The sequence below is a fragment of the Falco punctatus genome, assembly GCF_963210335.1.
Source record: "Falco punctatus genome assembly, chromosome: 4".
Taxonomy (NCBI): Eukaryota; Metazoa; Chordata; class Aves; order Falconiformes; family Falconidae; genus Falco; species Falco punctatus.
Genome location: NC_137583.1, coordinates 70,922,557 through 70,945,207, shown reverse-complemented (window position 1 = coordinate 70,945,207; position 22,651 = coordinate 70,922,557). Strand labels below are relative to the sequence as shown.

General features: G+C 39.8%; 2 protein-coding genes across 4 annotated transcripts in view; one reads left to right on the top strand and one right to left on the bottom strand.

Moving 5' to 3' along the window:
- The window catches only part of MLLT10 (MLLT10 histone lysine methyltransferase DOT1L cofactor), a 129,665-nt gene extending 126,053 nt beyond the window's left edge, over nt 1-3,612 (top strand). For 2 of the 3 annotated variants that reach the window (XM_080382345.1, XM_080382343.1), the window contains one exon: nt 1,953-3,612. In XM_080382345.1, coding sequence (XP_080238471.1) covers nt 1,953-2,021 — 69 coding nt within the window. In that variant the 3' untranslated portion in view covers nt 2,022-3,612. The remainder of the gene's footprint in view (nt 1-1,952) is intronic. The other variant, XM_080382344.1, reaches the window with a different exon arrangement.
- Nucleotides 3,613-9,445: 5,833 nt separating this feature from the next.
- The window catches only part of DNAJC1 (DnaJ heat shock protein family (Hsp40) member C1), a 113,219-nt gene continuing 100,013 nt past the window's right edge, over nt 9,446-22,651 (bottom strand). Inside the window, exons 10-12 of the mRNA XM_080382354.1 lie at nt 11,695-11,743; nt 10,747-11,228; nt 9,446-9,665 (exon numbers count right to left, since the gene is read on the bottom strand). Coding sequence (XP_080238480.1) covers nt 9,597-9,665; nt 10,747-11,228; nt 11,695-11,743 — 600 coding nt within the window. The 3' untranslated portion in view covers nt 9,446-9,596. The remainder of the gene's footprint in view (nt 9,666-10,746; nt 11,229-11,694; nt 11,744-22,651) is intronic.

The following is a 22,651-nucleotide window of genomic DNA, read 5'->3' as shown; positions in this document are numbered from 1 at the left end:
TACACCTAACCTGTCTGATGCACACTCCTGCTTCCCCGGATCAGGACACCAATCCAGTGACCATTGCCTTGCAGCCCTAGTTCTCTTCACCACACCTTCTTCCCCAGCTTTGTGTCCACTATTTTGTAGATCGTTCCTCTTATAATCTTAAAAAGTTTGTCCTGGACAGGCCTCAGTCCCTGGGAAGCTGCAGAGATTAATTGATGACTTGAGAGATGAAGAGCCCATTGCTGGGAGGGTGAAATACGTAACAGGAGAATGGGCCATGTGTATCTTGGTTCTGGGGTGGGAAGAACTGAGAGGCTGTACACAGGGAGGCTGAGCAACTCCTTTGCTTGACAGAGTAATAACACCTTTCCTAGACAGTTAAGGGAACAAGGTACGTTCTTCTGGCAAAGATGTTCCATTCTCTTCAGTGTTTGCCCATAACCTCCATCTCCAAGATGGAAATTCTTTCTTCAAGGAGTCAAGAGAATAGATTTAATTCTCTAAGGGTCATACAGTTAGGAGAGGACGAAGGGAAGGAACATGTGGAAACTTGTAAAACCAAAGGATGAGTAAAGCAGGAATACAAAGTTCTGGTGTGTGTTGGAGAAGATGTCACGTGGCAGTAGCAGTGAAAAAAGGGAAGCTTGCTGGCTGTGGCAGGTGGGAAACGTTAGGGGGATAGATACTGGTCCCCTTGCTGCTCCCCACTCCTAAAGCCTCCAGCTGCTTTAGGGGCATGGTGGTGGAGAAGGACTTAGGCAGCTGGGCTTTTGTGGTACCTCCCAAACATAGGGTGAGGCACAAAACATAAACGATGACTTTTCCAGACAGTTTTCCTGGAAACAGCTCCCTTCCATTCAAAAATGTGGGCATTTACTTTCATCATGCTTTGTGCATGCTCATTGCAAACTGCAGGGTTCCGGTAAGATCACGTTCTTTCCCGGTCACCGACAGTCAGAGCAGAAGTGCTCTGGCAGTGTGGGGGTTTGCTCAATGCCTTGTCTTCATTTAGAAATGTTCACAATCTGTTCTAGTATGTTTAAAAGTTATCTCCCCTCATTTTCTAAAAATTAGTATGGAATTGAGACCCTCTCTTTAGTTTACATCAGAAGAAGCTCTTCTATATTGTGACCTTATTTTTAATATTTTGAAATGGCTCTTACTGGGTTGGGACAGTGTGACCGGGCAGCACTGACATATTTTTACAAATATGCTGTTACATTTTCAGGTTTTGTTCTTCTAACAGTTAGTTGTAAACAATTCCAGGAAATCTCAGAACATCTTTTGAACCAAACCTCTTAGAAATAGATTTCTTTTAAAATTGCTTTTATGTCTTTTTTCTAAAGGTTAGGATTAAGGCAGATTGCATTGGATTGATGAACTATTTCAACTCCAAAAGAATTTTGAACAAATTCTCTATTTTTCACAAGTTTGAATGTTTTAATATCATTTCCAGTTGGAACAGGTTTTCAAGTGTTTCTGAATGCTTAGTGAATGAGATGAGGGTTTTGTTCAGTCCTGTTCAATACTTGCAGGAAATGTCTTTGTGGCAGTTTATGAAAGAAAGATAATTGTGACAGGGGCAAAATGAAAATTGTATTTCTGTTCTGATGGAGAAGTGTAGATTTCAGCCTTCTCCAGTAGGTAGAATGTAGCAGAGGTCCCCTGGTACTTGTCCTGACCATCGTGTAGTTCTAATGAAAGACCAACAGCGAGGAGCAGCAAGTCTTGTTGGAATGAAAGTAGCAGCAAAATTGGTGTTTAATGCTAGCCGTGATAAGCTTAGTATGATTTGCTTCAGTGTGGGACTATTCCGTTAATTATTCTTTTCTTACAATCCATGATTATTTTACAATGCAGGAGTTACTATTTAAATAGCTCTAGTAAATGTACCTCATCTGCTTTGTCATTTGTATGAATTTAATTTTACTTCACTCTGTATGCTATAATCTGATTTTTAGAAGTATTTTCTCTTACACAGAGGCTCAATGATAAAACTGGACCAGTTGCGTCAGAGAAGAGTTGACGTTTGAATGATAATTGAGAACTGCATGTCCTGCTGTTGGAGCACTTCATCTGGCTGCAAACTGCAGTGTTCCTTTCTGCAGACTGAAGAAATGCAACAAGGAGCTCTTACTGCACAGCAAAAGGTTAACAGTTTTCACACGGATATTTTTGGTAGGCTTTCATTTGCTTTCTTGTTGCACTAAAATGGATGTACTTTTTAATGTTTCAGACTGTGAAGTAGATAAAACTCTGCAAACCATAATTATTTTGTCAGTATGATGGTACTAAGTACAAAATCAACCATCGAAAAACATACTTGACTCCTCAGTCCTGATCTTACAGATTTAAAGGCTAGTAAACGGTCTGCGGTCCTATGCATTACTTTGGTTTCAGAGCGGTAGTTTTAAAAAGCAAACCAACCCCACCCGAGCCAGTCTGATCTGCCGCTGCAGTTGCAATATATCCTTTTAGACTAAGCTTCTAATGGCAGCCGGGACGTGCTGTTTGTTGTTTCTTTTTTTACACGCCTATTTTGCAGCCTGACTCATAAGGGAATCCACTTCTGAACTTTTTATTCCTTTAAATTCCTGTTGTCATATAGTGGGAGTTTTTCCTGAGGAAGAATTACAGTATGGAATCCAAAGCTTATTAATTTTGGTGTAGGTTTTAGAGTTCTGAGGTTTTTAAAGGAACCAGTTTGGTTCCAGTGACAAAAGTTTTCTTACTAGATGAGAAGGCCACACTGGAAAGAAGTTTGTGTAGTGTTTGGCCTAAACCAAGTGCCTGTCGCTACCTCCATTTTGTTGAGATGGCTGCAAACAGCTGATCATGCACTAGATGTGTCCTTGTTAGCAGCAGGAATATTCTGTGTTGCACCAGCAGCCTTGTTGTTCTGCCTTTACTAGAGGTGTTTATACCACTGTAGATAGCTCAGGCAGATTGTTACCTGGGTCACTTTTCGCTAATAAATTACCAAAAAAAAGTGAGTTAATATTTCCCACTAAAATAGACCAGTGGTTGAAACGGGTGGACTTGTGTTACAACACTTCTGACAGTAGCTGATCTCATGGCATGAGTCTATGCAGTACGGTGAAGGATAGTTTAAATGGGGGTAATGACCACTAATCAATATTAAGGCGGGAATTATTAGAGGAAAGGACCCAGCTGTAATTAGACCTCCACTGTGTACTTATTTGGAAGAACATGTTAATTCTGCAATATGTTTCTTAGTTAAACATTGCACAGTTCTTACCTCATTTCTGTAAATAAAGTTTTGTGGATCTGTTTTGTATTGTGAAGAATTCATAAGAAAACATTGATATTTTGATTTGTAATATTTCTAATTAGTAGATTTAATTGAAAAAGTAAAAATAATTTATTTTTATATGTTCTGGGGAATTTTTTAAAAATGTCACAAATCACTTTTGTAGATACTTTACAAAAGTAAACCAGTGGTTTATTTTACTTACTCAACCCACTGGTGGATATTCTGTAACAATTTGTACAGAAGGTAAGATGGAAATGTGCTGTTATTTTGACTAGATGTAAAATTCCAAGTGTATGAAAAGATATGTACAAAGCTTTTGTTAATAAACTTTAATGATGTTTATAGTTGTATACTGCTTGTGAGTCTCATAGAACCGGAGTATTCCTATTGGTATCACATGACAAGAGAATTTCAATTGCACTAAAAGTTATTACAACAAATTTTTTAAAATGTTTCTCATGTAAATTTTTGCTTTCAGGAGCCACTGATGCAGCTGCAATACTGCCCAGGGACTTATTTTGGTTACGGGTCAGAAAGGTCCAGTTGCAGCCCTGTGCTGTAGTCGTTTTGCTTTCATCCTTCAAAGAGAATTACTGTGAATCGCAGGAGTGAGCTGTTGCTCTGATGGCCCCAGTTAATTTTCAGATATCTCTGCAGAGCTCTCACCAAGTCGGGACAGGTTCTTTATCTACACAGTACCTGCATGGAGCTGATCTCGCCGCCTTTGGTTGTTGCTGTGATTTTGAGCTGGTTTTACAGAAAATACAGTGCAAGTGTTTTTCCCAGGAATTTTGCGTATTGCACCTGGAGGCTTTGGTAAACACAGGGAGGAACTCCTGGTCTTTCACTTCCCAGGCAGCAAGGAGGAACTTGACCCTTTCTGTACCGTCACTTGAATGTAAAACCCGAGGTCTGTGGCAGACCTGTGATGCATTACAGCTTCCTCGCAATTTTTAGCCCCTTGCTAGTTGGATGCAGCCTCAGGCTGAGATGAGCTTTTGGAACAAGCAGCACAGGAAGACGGTGTTGCCGTAGGCCTGTGCCATTTGTGTATTGTTCCATCTGCTCAAGTCTGTGGACTGAATATTTTTCTTTTATTTTCAAGTGGGGAAACCTGTAGTCCTGAAAGAAGGTAGGTAAAGGAGCAGGCTTAGAACTAACACCAGGGGCATGTGAAACCTCATCTGGCACAGCCAGGGGCGTCGCTGCTAAATGGCTCCTTGGCATCAGGGCTAGAAAAAAATTCCCTACAGTTCTAGGGGTAGTTAATGTTTTATACTGTTAGGTGAAGAGGCTCGGAGGACTAGGTATTTCTGCTGATTAAACCTACACCCCATCTAGCCAAGCTCTAGCACTGGGTACCATCTGTCTTCTGGCTCTGTTAGGTGTCGCCTATTCGTTATAGTCAGTGATAGGAGAGTATAGAGCATGTATATGCTGGGGCACTAGCCTTACACTTCATACTGGTAGACCTGTAGGTGAGGGAAGAAAAGCCCAATATGCCCACCGGCACGAGGCCTCCGGGAAATCCTGAGTGTCCCTTCTACTGGAGTCACAGGCTGGAGGGCTTTACTCACGGATCTAAGATGAAGCCAAAAACTTTACCTGGTTGTCCTGCTGCCATTGGAGCAGTTCCATTGAAACCAGTAAAAATACCAAGTCCTGCTTTTTTAAACGTGTGTTTCTTATTATTTGAGGGACTGCCTGAACTCTGGTATTAGTCTTCTGGTAAGATGTGGAGAAGCGTGAAAGGGGCAGAGTTGGAAATACTAGTAAAACTGAGAAATTCAGGACATTCTTAAAATCTCAGCTTGTTAAGAGATTGGTGCCAGAAGCCCAAGGCAGCAATGGATGTTTTACAGTACGCATAGTCCTGATCAACAGCAGGGAAATAACTGAGAAAGGCGAGTTCTGTCATCCAAACGAAAATCCAATTCACTAGCTCTTTAAAGAAAGAGACCACATCAAAGCCAAGTTCACGTGAGGGCCAGATGCAGTCAAAACCAACCTTGTTTCAATGATTTTTCAGATCTTGACATCAAAGATGATGGTCTGTGGCTGATTTGGCACTGGTTCAGTAGAAGCCGATACTGCTGTCCCTGTGGAATGCCTCTGATGCCAAAGCAGCCCAAGCCACCGAGCTGGTCACTGGTAGCCAAGTCACTGGTTCCCGACCTGCCCTCACATGTGGGGAACCGCTCTCGGTTCAGTGTCACAAGAGCAGCACAGCCCAAGTCCACTGCATTTCAGAAGAATTTCATCTTAACAGGCTTTTGAACTTTCTGCTGTTTTTTTTTACCAAAATCCAGCTTTACTGACAACAAGCCTTATGGCTTACATGAGCCAACTAATACTGGACAGCCTATGACATCTCAAATCCTGGTTTTATCAACTTCATCCATTCAAGCTGTGTTACTCTTTCAGCAATATAATTGTGTAACATTAACTAACTGATTAGCCAGTGTCTGTTTTTCATAAGTTGCACTAAACTCTCACTGTTGGTTCTGCCTTAAATAAGAGCTCTTTTAAAGTCAAACACTCACTATTGCTATTGTTTTCAGACCGTCATCTCACAGAGGTCATACTGCAAAATCTTACCTGAATTTTTTTTTCCTTAATTCTACAGCTGTCAGTGTATAAGTTGAAAAGAACGTAGTCCAAACTCTTCTAGAACTAAATTAGAGCACTACTGACCTTTATAGCATCTCATCATACTCTACTCATTCACTTGCGTATGGTTGTCAGATGGCAAGGTTACAACGTTCTGATGCTTTAGCTTGACATTTGGAAAGTATCCTCAGCACGTACGGTAACCCTGCCCTCCCTGGCTGGTCTGCCCCAAATGCCACTTTCCGTCGGGTTTTGCTTATCCCGTCAACAGGGATGTGCAAAGAGGCTCCAAACAGGCTCGGATGTGACTTGTTTAGGTGCAAGTCACAGTATAGAAGCTACAGCACAGACCCTGTAAGAGTGAAAGCTTTTCATGCGCAAAGTTAAAGGCTCTTTGAGGTACAGCTCACAGCTGCCCAGGGAAGAAAAATTATTTTGCTAGCAGGCAAATACGAACATTACTTAAAGGAAATGTGCATTCCTTGCTAGAGCAAAAGTTGGAAGAAGTTGCTTAAATCCCAAGCCTAGAGTGACCTTGATTTTCATGGACAGAAAGCTTTAGAGAAACCAGCGTTGGTGGTAGATACCAGAACCACAAGGCAACAAAGCCTGGCTATGGCTCTAGTGAGCATCACATCTGACCTCAGTCATCACAGACTCGATCCACTGCCAAAAGGGCTGGCTGTCACCATCCAGCCACCTTCCTCCCTGCAGCCAAATGTGAAGCAAGACTGGCTGGGGCCTGGACAAAGCTTCCACCACATCACTGCAGGAAGGCTCAGACTCCCTCCTCGGTGGCTGTCTCCGAGGATGTGCCTGTGGAGATTAGATCCACTGATGCTGGACACTGACTCACATTCTCATCCTAAAAGGCCGCCGCTGCCAGACTACTCAGTGTGAAACGCCCTTCCACTAGCACACTGCAGAACCCTTCCAGTTCTTGACCATGGGACAGTTGGGCCTGCCACCCATTCAGAGTGCAGCTGCACTGCAGAAGAGGCCGATGCATTTCTCTTACACAGCCAGCTTGTCTCTGCTCTCAGGCAGCTTGATTCTTCAAGCAGTAAGGATGCAATCTGTCAATTCACTTCCATCTAGGCATAAGGAGCACCAGTGATTAGACACTGACATCCATCCCTTCAGGTACACAACCTGACAAGTGTGACAGCACGGCACATGCAATCTCTGCCCATCCTTAAGGATCTTTCTTCAGATAAACTGTATTTGTCAGGAGCACTGCTTTAAGTTTCTCAGTGTCAATGTTGTTAAAAACAAAAACAAAAAAAAGAGAGAAAAAAGCTTCTTACCAGTAAGTGGTGCTCATCCTTCTTTAGTAGATCCCCCATCCAGAAAGGCTAGGGCAGAGGAAGCTGAAGGTGTTGGGCGGGCAGTATGTAATTATTGCCACATACCACATACACAGTCGTGACATGGGCAAGTCTTGAGCAGGTGCTCTTACATCTTAAGCTCTTAAAAGATTTCCAATGATAAAGGTGTCAAGGCCCTCCCAAGTCTTTATTATGTTCACCACTGGATTTTTTTGCCCCAGTATCTATCTAAACTATTTCTCACTCCAAACTGTGCCCGTTATTATTCTTCATAGCCACCACAGGCATGTAACAGTTCTGTATTAGTTGTATCAGGGAGATGAGATCACACAAGTGCAAAGCTCTCCTTTTACATACTGGAAGATCTCTCTCTCCCCCACAACCCATCTCTCTTGTACAGCAAATACCAAGAATTCCTTCTGTCCTTCTTAGCACATCAGGCTTTGTAGACTCTGGATCGTTCTCTTTCTTTGCTGCCTTCTGGAGGTCTGCCTCTTCCTTGAAATGTGATATACCAAACCAGGCATACCATTCCACATGAAGTCGTCTAAATCCAGAGTGGAAAGATGATTCTTATCCTCACAGGCTATACTCTCCTGTTACTTGCTTTCTTTTTTTGAAACAGCAGAAATATTCCAATTACCCATCTAATTTTTCATGAACAATCCATCTCCTCCATTCGCTTGTGCTGTCCTACCCCAGCCCTATCAATGCTCCATCAAGTTAATTTTCACCAAGTCACCTCAACAATTTAGCAGCTTTTCTTTGTAGCCAGTTCAATTACCTTGCTTTACAGCTGCAGTCATCTATCCTTGAGCATTCTGGATGGCTAATACCTTTGGAAAGTTAAGATTTCTGGGTATCTCTTGAAAATACCTCACTTGATCTCATTTAAGACTCTTCCTTCATAGGAGGTGTATGAATAGCACAGAATATTCAATCTGTTTAGTTTCCAATGCAGTTAACCAGTGAAGTTCTCTGTGAAAATTCAGAAGCGTTATTTTGTGTCTAGTAAAGTTGCCGTAGTATCATTATTTCTACCAACTAAGATAATTTTTTTTTATATATGACAAAAAAATATTTCCTATTGATAAAGGAACACATATGGAATACTTATCTTCCCTGAATATTTCTTCCTTAATGTTTTAAGGGAATGGTATGAAGTTCTGTGAAATGCTGCTCTGTCACAAGCAAGACAACTGGCAGTTACTGGAAAAAAATCAACAGTGTAAATGGCAGAAAGCTGACAGATTTTCAGCCACCAACTTCCAATTTTGAGTTCAGATACATGATCCCCTGATTTTTCTTTTTAATTCTGATTTAAAGCTCAAAAACTTACTAGAATCCTGGTATTAAATCAGAATTTGTGTGGTAAATCTTCCAAAAATGCAAGTCCATAAGGTTTCTGACAAAAGACTATGATCACTGCTTTGATTTATTGATATAATTTAGAGCCCATTAAGTACCCTTTATTCCAGCGCTGTAAGCTTTGCATAGCTTTTCCAAAATTATGAAAACCAAGATGGCAGGCAAGGAATAATAACCCTTATAACCTATTCTAATACAAAATTAAACTATATTGAACCCAGAGTATACAAAAATACCCCAAATATGACAACTCCTAGCCCAATAATGTTAGCTTTTAAGTCCTATACTTAAAAACTGATCATGAAGTATATGCCTTGTATATCTTAATTCTAATTAAGAACTTAAGGCCTTTAATGTTCTTACCCATATTTCAACTTTACCAAGTTAAGAGCACTATCACTGTGTATTAGTCTGCAGGGTTGGTAAAACAGGTATTATATTGCAGGTGCATATAAATGTATGTGGAAGTTAACATCAGAAATACTACTTACTTCAAAATACTGTTAGAATGAATAGACATTTCATGTAGCAGCAGACATGCTTATAAGCATATGGTCTCGGATTTACAGCTACAAGGAAGAAAAATATATGCTGAGTGCAGAATTCAATTACTGTCGTGCTTGCTAAACAGTTTCAGATCAAATGCCTCTTTTAAAAAACCCCCAAAACAACAAGTTCTTATATATATATATATATATATATATATATATATATATATAAATAATGTATATTCATTGGCTGTAAACCTACCAGTTCCAGCGTGCAATTATCAGTGTGGGCTTTCCTGAAGGTCCACTAATTTTTAAGATGTTGTTACCACACATCCGCATAAGCAGCTCTCCAACACAAAAATACACCTTCATTCTTCAACACAGAATAGGTAAGATGGTATAAGATTTATTAATATTTTCTTTTACTAAGGCACCTGACATATAGAAATACTGAGGTACAAAAATGCAGTTTCCTGCATATGAGATTTAAAACCACATTTTGACAAAGATGAGCTACATCTCTTCTGCTCAGAACATTCAGCTTTTGGCCATTTTTTTCTTTTGTACCAGTTCAACAAGCAACTTGTATCTTGCTATACACTCGTCCTAAAAGGAAAAATGAAAGTGTTGATTAAAGTTTGATACTTTAGTATTGCTTTAACTCTCCTCATGCTACCTCATTCTAGAAGAGCTAGGTTCTCAGGGTTGTGTGGGTTTTTCTGGGGTCTTTTTTTGGCTTTATTTTTTAAGTTGCACACTGAATTTCAGGAGAATCTACATATAGTGAAAAGCAGATCAGAAAAATGAACTTGCAATTTATGTTTCTTAATGGATAATTTCTCTCTTTAGCGCACGCAAACCCAAGAAAACAGTTGCTCAGTACTTCCTGACAATGACTCTAAAAGCAATTATTAAACCGTTGTATTGTAATATCTATTTCAGAACAGTTATTCTGGTACGAGCCACACCGCAGGTAGGTTAAGACAAGCCTTTACAGTCGCTAACATAGCACCTGCTGATACCAGATACTGTTGAACAGCTTCAGAGCCAAAGAAACACTCAAATCCCCCACCCAATCTTCCTGCTTTCTTATGCTGTGTTTGGCACAAAAAAAAAAGGTAAGGATTTTTTGCTGCTACAATGACTGAAGCAAGCACACAACTATTACAAAATCTAGCACAGACCAACTGTATCAATGACACTGAATGCTGTTTTAAAGAGTACACTTACAAAAAGAACATCAGATTATTGAGCATTTAACACTTAGAGATGGATTACTTACTTTGTTTGTTCATTGAGATGGGTTGAGAAAGCTATTGTAAAAGTGTAAGCAAAGCAGCTAACCAACATTTGGTTACTGACTTTGAATAAAAATTTGGTTTAAAATCTAATCTGTCCTGCAATTGAAGATCTGAAAGGCAGAGGAGAGGTAGGTATTCAAAAGAAAAAGAAGGTATTTCAACATTCTCTCTAATAAATCAAACAAACTGAATTATGTGGAAATCTATTTTAAATAAAAACAACAAACATGACAGTGATGCTCTTTAGGTCGATTGTGTCTGGACTAATAGGCTAAGTAAAGACCTAACCTGTCTGCATGGACCCTCAGTTCTTAAGGTAATCACAAACCTGTAGAAAATATGTTTCCCCTCAATTTATACTATAATTCAAACAAAACTAAGCATACCTTGCTTTTTCCAGGAACACATTTCGCTATTTTATCCCAGCGATCCGATGTTCCCTTTGGATACTGCTGCAAGGCCATTTCAAGAAGTTTCTGTTGATTTTGAGTCCACAGTTCTTCTGGGATACGGCTTTTCTCTCTTTTTCTGCTCTCATCATCACTGTCTTCCTCTTGCTCAGTGTTATCAAAGTCCTTCTGGCGTCTTCCTCTGCCCTTCTCTTCTGGTACCTCTTTCATTGCTAGCAGAGTCGTTTCAGGTGCTTTGACAATTCTTCGTTTGCGGTGTCTAGTTTCACTTGCAATAGTCTCCTTTTGACCCATTTGGACATGCACCTGCTCTGGGATATGATCATAGTTCCCCTCCTCGTCCTCATCTTCCTCTTCCCTTTCCCGCTGGGTGATTATGTAGTCTGGCAAATTTACGTTGACTTTGACATTCTTGGAATTCTGGGCCAGTGTTTTAAGCTCAGAGAGCCTAATGATACCTGTTGGAAGTATTGTTGTTACACTTCTAAAAAAATAAAGCAAACCACAAACAAGCAGGGAACTGCCCACATATAAAAGGTACTCAGAACAGTGCAGAGAGGGGAAAAACCTTCCAGATTAAGAGCTTAAGGAAAATGCTTATCAAGAAATCAAATTATTTGTTACGAAGCAATGAACTTTGCCAATTATGAGCTTATCTGGTTACCACACTGATACAAACAAACAGAACAGTCTCAACAAATGAACAAAACCCAGAATAAACTGACTAAGAAAGCCTGGAAGGATGTAACTACAGGGAAACATTCCCTTAGAATACCCATCACTTCTTTGCTCAAAGTAAGGCAAGGTTGCAAAAGTCTCTTGGCAAAGCATGCCCTGAAAGGTACCAAATGCAGTGTACTTGCATAGCTATAATCCAAATATGGTGCTTTTTGGAAGCATCAGTGAGGATCTGGTAGCACACACCTGGTGTATACGTAACGGGATCCTTCAGTACTTTGGCTTTCATGGTAACCTGCATGAAAACAACAAGAGAAAGGACTATTAAAAAATTACATTGTTCAGGTTATTGAAGAATTCATTAGCAGGTTGCTGCAAAACACCAACATTGAACATACATTAAATACTGCGAGGCTGATGTTCTTCTGCTGGCTTTGTTCATATAAAGATTCCAAACTGGCAAAAACTAACTTTCTAGACTTTGTGCTTTCTAAAACATTCCTAGCTTATTAAAATAATGTAAGTGATGCTACACATTTCTATCAACATAATACATCACAGTTGATATTCAGGTTTTTTCTTTAATTGTTAAACCTTAATTCTCTAACCTAAAAATACCATAAGGAGGGGGGAGGGGGAAAGGAAACAAATGAGTTATCTTCTATATATCAGTTTCTCAATACTGAACAAAAGAACCCACGTAAATCCAGATGACGAAGCATGCTAATGGACAGGCATGCAGTCCCAAATTAAATCTAACAGTCTGAACACCAAAGATCAGCGAAGACACCTCCTAAGTTCTAATATTTCAGGAAAAAGATTTATTACTGAGAATCCAAAGGATGGAGAGCTGCCTGCGTCAGCCTCTCCATGTATACCAAAATTTGTATCCTGGGAGAAAAGTAACACCAGATTTAACATTTTCATTTTTACTTAAGTAAGGAAACAAGCAGGCTTTCTCCCACCCAGAGTAAGGAGCTTCCCCATCCCAAATTTCTAGGCCTTACCATAGATAACGAAGATGACAGGCTTAATTTAAAATTAAGATCCTTTTAATCACTTAGATCATTTGATGTAACACAGATGCTAGATCTGAAATTCAAGTACCAAATAAAAGCATCTTAAAATGTAGTACTCAAAGAAACATACACACTTTTAAGTACTGAAAATGTTTTATGAAGGCCAGATTTTAATTTCAGTTTTTTTGAATATGAGGTCTTTGTGAAAAAGCTAGAAATCGAAATCAAGCAGTCTGAGCCACTCAATTAAAATGTAACCAGGCAACACAATGAATCAGAGCCAATACTACCTGGGATGGGTAACCTGTGTTTCCTGCTATTTGAATTTGGGACTACAGATGTTAACATCTGTTTAGTGTAAAGCACTTGGTAGCGTGCTGCCCAGAGCAAAAATAACTTAAAAAACCCAATAATATATACAAAATAAGTCAGAAATTCCTCCCTGTGGGATCATATTTACCCGCAATATAAATCATTCAGGTCTTCAGAGCCACAGCATAGACTTTGCTGTTTTAGCTAACTAATTTTAATAACAATTATTCTCTATGCTGAGCTGCACTGGAGAGCAACACGCCAGGGGCCTGTACAGCTATTTGCTGGAATTAGAAGAAGAAAATAAAAAGACTCAGGATTTTTGTTCTATGCAAGATTTGTGAGTACTTCAGTAGTTAAAATACTTTGGTACCATCTGCTTCTAATCTAGTCTGGTTTTGGTTCCTCCCACCCACCTTTCTGCTCTTGAAATTACAGGACTTTGCTTTAAAAATAGGCAAGTGCTGGATCTCCTTAACTAAATGACAGCAAGACTTAACAAATTAAGCCTCATTTTCTGGGCTGATAAGTTTAATGAAAGTTGATGATTAAATTTAAATGCAAACTCTGTGAACAAAAAAGAAAAAAAATCCCAACTCCAATTAACCAAAATCTTTATCTAGACGTAGGTATCTGGCATAGAACACTCCAGTTTGTACTGCTGCAGTATGATAAAATTTTAACTGTTCAAAGAGAAATCATGGAATACTAATATGAACAGATAATTCTAAGTAGCACTAACAGTTCTGTCTGGGATCTGCATGATCCTGATTTTAAAAGCCCAAGATGGATTTTGTTCAACTTACTCACTAGTGACCTAGATGAAGGGGCAGAGTGTGCCCTCAGCAAGGTTGCTGATGATGCCAAACTGGGAGGAGCGGCTGGTAGCCCAGAGGCTGCGCTGCCATTCAGCGAGACCCGGGCAGGCCAGAGAGCTGGGCAGAGAGGAACCTCCTGAAGCTCAACAAGGGCAGGTGTAGGGTCCTGCACGTGGGGAGCAGTAACCCCACGCACCAGCGCAGGCTGGGGCTGACCTGCTGGAAGGCAGCTCTGTGGGGAAGGGCCTGGCAGCCCTGTTGGACACCAAGGTGCCCGTCAGCCAGCAGTGTGCCCGTGGGGCCGAGAAGGCCAGTGGTACCCTGGGGGGCATCAGGGGCAACGTGGCCAGCAGGTCGAGGGAGGTGACCCCCCCTCTGCTGTGCCCTGGTGAGGCCGCATCTGGAGTGCTGTGCCCCGTTCTGGGCTCCCCAGTTCAAGAGAGACAGGGAACTGCTGGAGAGGGTCCAGCCGAGGGCTGCAAAGATGATGAGGGGACTGGAACGTGTCCCTGATGAGGAAAGGCTGAGAGAGCTGGGCCGGTTCAGCCTGGAGAAGAGAAGACCGAGAGGGGATCTCACCGATGCACACAAATACCTTAGGGGCAGGTGTCCAGGGGCTGGGGCCAGGCTCCTTCAGTGGTGCCCAGCGACAGGACAAGGGGCAACGGGCACAAACTGCAGCACAGGGAGTTCCACCTGAATGTGAGGAAGCACTTCTTGCCTTTGAGGGTGACAGCACTGGAACAGGCTGCCCAGAGAGGCTGTGGAGTCTCCTTCTCTGGAGACATCCAAAACCCATCTGGACGCGATCCTGTGCAACCTGCTCTAGGTGAACCTGCTTTATCAGGGGGCTGGACTAGATGATCTCCAGAGGTCCCTTCCAACCCTGACCATTCTGTGATTCTGTGATTCTCCTTAAAACAGATGATCCACTAACAGGAATTACCTTCCTTGAAGAGCTTATAGTCTAAAATAATAATTAAAATAGTCGTGCTCCATTTTCATTATTAGTAGTGTCTCCCTACTATGAAGCCTATGAAGGCTGAGTGGAGGGGAATCCATTCTTGCCTGCTGAACAGAATGGATCCTGAGTGCTGTCCCGCTATGCATCTCTTAACTACAAACTGTATTATATAAACTGGACTATAATAGATTACCTTGAAACGAGTGAGAAGAACTTGCCATGCAAACAAGCAGCTGATCCTTTAGAGGATTTCTGCAATGATGCCGTGGATGTGAATATGGCAAGGCATTATCTATTTACGTTCATGCATTCCAGAAAAAGAGTTTCTGTACCATTTTGCAATTTTAAAAGTACTTCTTTCAAAGATTTACAGCTTACTCATAAGGCCAAGAAGACAGGAAAAAAGACAGGAAGATTCCCTTAAGAAAACAGAGCAGAACAAATCGCAAGCAGTATACCGAGTTGCTACCTCAATGCCAATGTTCAGTTGTCTCTACATTCAACTCTGACTTTTCAGAGGTTGGCAATTAACCATTTCATCCTTCAAACTGAGACTGCACATGCAACAAACTTTGCACTGGAAGTGGTGCAAATCAATATGCTGGATTCAAGTTTCCTTTGCAAGACAGACGTTCCCAAATTAGGTCAGTGTCAGTATCCCATAATAAATACAAATTTTGCTGCATATTACATCTGATTGAATTAGAATCTAAACCAGGCCTCTCCACTAGAACAGTGAAGGATTTTGGTTTATTCCTAGCTTCTACTGGCATTTCACATTTCCCTGTACATGCGAAAAGTTCAGAAGTACCAGTCTTGCCATAGATTATCTTATTTTAGCTAACTTCAGCCATAGCAACTCGGTGGACCCAAATGTAGCATTTGTAGTAAGTTACTCCATTTATCACACCTAATATTTCCAATGCTTTCTCTTCTGAAGGTATTATGCCATCTGTCCACATTTTGATGGACTTTCAATTTGAACATTCAGGAGGTAAGCTGGAAATAACAACTGTGTGTATGGTTTAGATATTGAAAATCTACAATTTCAAACACTAAACAAGCACCTTCAGTTGACTTAAGTTTGACAAGTCATCAATCTTTTTACTTACCGCTTTACTATCATCATTCACAGGTTACATGAGAAGATTATTTGTCTATTATTCTCTCTTTTATTATTTTTTTTTTTTGGTCATCTTTCTTCTTATGGATGTTTTTGCAAGACCTTTTCCAGGTGCTATGTACAGCTCATGTCTACTCCAGCTCTTTGCACTGACTTCAGGTATCACTTATTTAGACTTAAGATTTATTTGTCCATCAGCTTCAACTGTCATTGCTGTTAAAGATGCTGACAGGGCAAGAATCATAACATGTCAGTATTAAACTACTAAGGATTATTAGGAATCCAACCTATGGAACACAAGAAATTGTATTTCAATTTCATCTGTTTGAGTTTAATCATTGCTCTTGCCACTCAAGTTTGCAGACTCTTCTTTGCCAGTTCCTCCATACTTTCTGATATCCTCAATACCAATTTAAATTCCCTCTCCTGTGGTGGGTAGTGTTAAGAACTAGGTAGTTCTTAACAGTGATTTTTTTTTTAAAAAATCACTGTTACGCAATGTAAGTTGCTCTGTTGCTTTCTCTACTCAATTTCTTATAACTTGCTTATATTATTACTTTTTCCAAATATGTTATCTGTTACCTAATGAAATACTGTTATTCAAAGTATGAAGCAGCTATAGAATCACTCTTCTAGTTATTATTGCTGATTGTTCCTGCATAATGCTTTAAAATTACAGTTTTCATGTACATTAAATTATGAGTTTTATCATGACTGTGAAAAGTTGTGCTAAAAGCCTGCTGTTATTGACAACAGCTTTCACCGGAGTATTAGCCAGTTCTTAAGTAATGCTGGGTCTGGGGACACCTTAAATAATAAGGATCAGGACTGTGAAATTGATTTAAAACAGAAGAGGGCAGATCTCATATTCCTGCAAGTATTTGTACTGCTGAACAGACACGCTGCATTATTTTAGAGAAATCAGCTTTAAACATTTCTGTTTCCCTGCCCAAATAACCTAGGCATCCCTGTAGTCCACCAGGGATAACACACGTCACAAATGAAGTCAGGTAATCACATGCACAGTGAAAAAGATTTTTTTAGATTGAGAAAGACGACCAAAAACCCCCAAAAGGTTGGATGCAAGCAATCAAATTGCTGAAGCAGAAATCAAACCATCTTACTGTGGGACCTAAAGAAAAAAGCCACATGAACCGTTTGCTTCTGAGAACTCCCTTCTGAATTCAGTTTCAATAGCTCTTCAGCTACAAAAAGATTTTATCGAAAGCAAGTGGGATTAGTGGGATGATTTTATGTGATGAAAGCCAGACAGAGATGGTTTCCTCCTGTACTGCTGACAATTAGTCTGGATCACAAGACTAGTTGCTACTCAATGAGACACCTAGGAGTAAAAACATTCCTCATCATGAACATCCAAATGTTAAATCTCTTGTTACCCTGGACACCTGCCACTTCTTTCAGATGGGACAATCGAAGCTCCAGAGATATACAGGAGAAAAAAAATAATTATTCAGAGTCAGCTTAAAAGACTCTCAGTAGCACAGGCAAAAGCAAATTTTGTGATCACATGAATGAGAGGCTACTTTTCATCCTGCAGGGAAGGTAGGCATAAAAAAGCACAGAATTGTGAGAGATCTAGAGGGAAAACCCTGTAAAGTCAGGTACAGTGATCCTACTGATGCCAAACCGAGAGAAACAGCCCTTTTGCAAAAGCTGAAGAGCAATTCCCCATTCCCACAGCAGCAACCAGCAGCCCCTCACTTCAGCTGATGTCTCCAGCACCGTGACCTGCCCAGCTTCGCAGGGCACATGCCCACAGGGCTCTGCAGCCTTTGCCATTTGCTGTCTCCTGGCAATTTTCTGTGGGCAACAATCTACCTTCCTTCCCTGAACAGGATACTATTTTGATTAGCATCGCACCAGATAATTACAGAAGTAAAATCCTCTTGGTTTCTGACAACATTCTGAGAAAATAATGTGGGGTTTGTAGAGGAAGACATAGCCATTTGGTTATGACCATAAGACACAGACATTTGGCTTCCCAAATGGACATAACCGTCTTGCAAGGATGACGTTATTGTGCTACTGAAAACTGGGGGCTCTGATAAAATTGTTTAATAATCTTAGCATCTTCCTGAGCAGAAGTTCTCTAAATATTTACTAAAGCTGCCAGTTTCTCAGCATCAACTATCAGAAATCTGCTGTCCCAGTAGCAGTGCCCTGTTCATCTAGTTAGCTTCCTGCACACTCCATGTCTAGTTATGTCATGTAAAAACACCGAGATCTCTGGAATTCCAGAGAAAAATAATGTGGAGACAGACTGTGAGTAGTTGAGGCTAATAGGCAGCAATAAGGAACTACTTGAATCTTTGAGGCTAATTTGAGTTATAATCACAATTTTCTCATAAAGGAAAGCCAGACACACAAGAATTTTAATGCCTTTCTGGCTTTGTCGAAGTAGTATGTTTTTGCAGCTCTAACCTTCCAAAACAGCACAGAATAAACTGCCAAATTTAAAGGTCTCCCCTGATCACCAAAATACTACCTGCTGCACTGAGTTTTCTTCCAATCTAGATCTAAATAGTTTTTTCATAGCATCCACAATTGTATCAAGAACTGTGTGACCGAAGTCAGACAACAATAATAACCCATTCATCTATTTTCATGTGACAGACTCAACATTTGTTGCTTTATAAACTGCCTTGCTTTACAAACACTAAAAGGGCTGTTAAAATTATCTGCCAGTTTTAACAGATTGGTGAAACTTCAAATACTGAAGCACCAAGCCAAATCGTTCTCCGTTTTTGCAAGCATCCCAATTTGCAACTTACTAGAACTCTTGAAATGATGCATGTCAAATCAGAAGATGCACCTTTGTTTTAGCACTGCTTACAACAGTTTGCTTAGTACACTGTTACCAACTTTCCCAAAACTATGTAACATAACTAGTCTTTATCCACTGTGTAAATGACATGTTGAATGTAACGCTAACGTAGCAAATGAGTATTTTAAGGACAACAGCTTTTATTCTTGAAAGAACTAAGAAACATGTTAGGAATTTAATTGAATTTTCTTAGACCAACCAGCTGCAGCTGGCAACAGTACAGTTTTCTTATGGTTATGGACTTTGAAGCTGTGTGTGATTCTAAACTTTGCCACAGCAGATGGAGAAGAGGTAGCCTCCCCAACAGAAACACCCAAACAACTGTGAGTTTAATTATGAGGCAGTTGTAAGATGTGGCCTGCAAAAAAGGCAAACTTGGCCTAAATCACCAGATACAGAACACTAGCCTCTCTCCAGTTTAAGTGCCCAAATAGTTAATTTAAAGCAGCAGCAGAATTACTCCTTTTTTCAGGACACAGAAAGAGGAAGAATTCAGCAACGAGAATTGTCTTGATGTTGGAAACCTCATACTATGCTTTTTCTTTTTTTTTCTTTTCTTTTTTTTTTTCTTTTGGTAGTTGAAATCCATGTTCAAGAGTCTTTAGCTCAGTGCTGTGGGCACTCACATAAGGTAAGAGGTTGGTTCAAATGCCCACTGCAACAAATGCTTGGACATATTTTGTGACTGTCGATGCAAAATGCATCCTGAGTCAGAAGCTATGACTTCTGCAATGGAATTCAAACCCAGCTCACCAGGATGCATGTGGGACATTACATTAATTCAAGCCACTCTAAAAAGTTGCAGCGTCGCTGGCATGACCACCCCACAAGCCACCTATTTGAATTAAAAGTTGGTGTCTTCTGTAAAAAACTTTCTCCTTTAAGTGAAAAGAATGTGCTAGTCATGCTTTATATGAAGGAAATCAATCCTTTTTGCATTTGGGTATACATTTGTGCTGCCCAATTCTGCAAAAACTGTAGGGGCAACTGTAGGATTGCAGAGAAGCAAACTGCACAATGAGGGAACTGTAAACAGCAACCACTTTTTCCTTCCCTTCAAAAGTATCAATAGAGACCTTCTGGTGTGTCTGTGGGATTAGCCAGGCGTTTCAAATATTTCACTCTCAGACTGAGGGACCTACATAAGATCTAAATCCCATCTAAGATATTCATAACCCCTTTCAGATCTCAACACGGAGCTAGGCCTTTAGACTTCAATAAGCAACTGCAAGAACTATTGATTACATAAATATATGCAAGCTGCTAGGGGTGAATCTTTCAGAATATCCACAACTGGATTGCACAGTTACTGAGTTAACACAGACATAGTATACAAAATGAAATGCAAAACAGACTTAGGAAAACAATCTCCAGAAGCCAAACACCTAATAAACTCATGATCTTTTACATATGCATTTCATATATACATGTTTTCTTGCTGGCAAGGTAACGAGCTCACGTTTGTCAAAAGTAAGAAATCTATTTTAGAATGGCATATAAAGTAACATGAGTATGAACTCACACAGTCAGACTTAAAAGGCTGAATCTGTTGCTTGGACATACAAGAGATATCACAAAATATGCACTCCCCAAACCTTGTTTTTGGGTTTCATGGTAATTCAGAATGTTTGCTCAAATATAGCCACCTGTCTATTGTTTCGCTGTCTACCTTGGTATTTTTCTGTACAGGCAATAAATCCCAATCAGTCTGTTTTTGCAACACAAATGCGTAAGATTAGTGACTGCAGGAGCAAACAGAATCAGTTTAAATCCTGTAAGACAAGTGAATGATATTACTTCACAAGTATGAAATCTGAGATCTCTTTGCCTTTAATTTAAAAAACCTGCACCTAATAATCACATTAAAGTCTGTTTGGCATGCCAGACAGCTTTTCCTTCCTCTGTTATTTTTACAATTTGAATGTCCTTTGTAGTTACTGAAATTAATTTATGCCTTTCAGCAAATATTTTTTTTAAAACTTTTTATCTATAAAGGTAGGCATTGTCAAGTACAATATACTTCTATAATTTCACATCTAAATGCTTTTTCTCAGTTTTTGAATTTAGCAAAAGCTGACAATCATTACTATAAATCTTCATAAGGCTTAGCATTTGTCAAATCAAACAATGTAATTTTTGCAGAAATGGTCTTGAAACTCCATTCCATTCATTATTTATATTATGTTATAGGGTGTTCATAGTGCTTAGGAAATTCAAACATAACTTTTTTATTTTGTTTTAAAAGGTCAATTATTTCCTTAAGTATTGGAGGACAGGAATGAGAACTAACCCTGGAGCAACAAGTTCAGCAAGGAAAATGGGTCAAAGAACAGATGTTTAGAGGATGACAGAGAGCAGTGGTACAGGTAACCAGGTCAGCAGGCAGGAATCCTGATTAGAGTTAACTGAACTCCATTTCCCTTTCATAATCAAAGTACTTGAAAATCTAATTTATAACACCAGCCAATTGCAATAAAAATGACTTTAAAAGCTGTGGAAGCTTTCAGTTGTAAAAGCAGTAAGATTTCATTATATTAAGCTGGTTGAAAATCATCTTTATGGGAAAAGATTGCTGAATTCCCAATATGCACATACTAAAATGACAATTAGCAATTTAAATAATTAAACATACTGATAGAATGAGCACAACTTCACCTCATCTATTTTGGGTTGATTATTCATTGGCTGTTAAAAGATGTCTTCCTGAAGAGAGACAAGATAAACATATCCTATATTTAACATGACAAAAGTTAAAGTAATAAGCCTTCTTACAGTATGTCTGCACCACAGTTGCAAGCTTAACCTAGCTCTGAGCTGAAAAGCACAGGAGTATGTTGCAAAGATATTTATGCTGGTATCACATGAGGGAGCATAAATCAAAGCAGTAGAGCTGAATGAGCTCAGGGGCACTACAGCATGGACACTGCCGTTCATTGTTGGATTTTGGCAGGCACTTCCCAGTGGCCCGCATCACATCATGTGGATGTACTTGTTTGGATGGGGAATCTGGTAGACATATCCATGATAATGGGCGTTATAGTAATCATTATTTGTGCAGTGTTGTCAGAAATTACAATTAACAAACTTAAATGCCTACAAACCCCCAATCTGAATAGTAATGGGGAAAAAAATCTGAAATAACACTTTGTTAGGAATTACTGAACTTAAGAACAGCCAAGCTAAGGTACATGCAGCGATTACTAACCAACTACAGTGACTATCTGGCTTTAATTTTACATTTCTTAAAACAAGTTCACACATGCTTCCAATTGTAGGGAAGGTTTTGTTTCCTCCCCCTTTCCTCCTAGATAGCTTGCACTTGCTAGTCTAATCACAGACCATATGAAGAGAAGGACCTAACCTCAGGCAGAATCACTACATTGATGTTTCTTGCAGATATTTGTGTAACCTGTTCTCAAAGGCCTGCAAATATGGAGGCTCCACAGCAGCTTTATCACCTCCATTGTAATTCTTTGCCCCACAATATTACTCTGCAGCCTTTGATAAAATTTGAGGTAATTACTTCTTGTCTTAGAAAACTAATACAGCGCAAAGCCCCTTCCCTCTTTACAGCTTTCTTTTCAGGTAGTTGAATACTCACATCCTCAGTTCCTATCTTCTTCCTATCATGTTCAACAACATGAATTCCTTCATAATCTTTCCTTGTAGGTCACACTTTAGAGACCTATTATTCTCATCTGGAATCTTTATCTTGAATCATGTGTTTAAAGTGCAATAGTGAAAACTAGACACAAACTAAGGACACAGATGGCAGGTTTACCATCCTCCTGGTTTGTATACTCTCAGTAAGTTGCTTGCCTTTTTTACAGCTTGCTATTTTTGTTGATTTGTATCTAACTCAGTCTCTCTCCTAATTCCCATGCTCCTCCTGCTTCTTAAGAGCTACTCCTAGCCAGTTTTTGGGCATCTTTTATTTGTGAACCTGATCACCACCACTTTGCTGTGTGTCCTTCTATATATTCTCTGTTTTAACTTCACCCTATTTTTTTGCATCTTATTTTTCAAATTTGCTCTGACCTTTTTGAATTCTACTCATCTTCCAGTATACTTTCAGTTCCTCTTAGCTTTGTAAGATTTACATATGCTTACCAGATTCTGGGG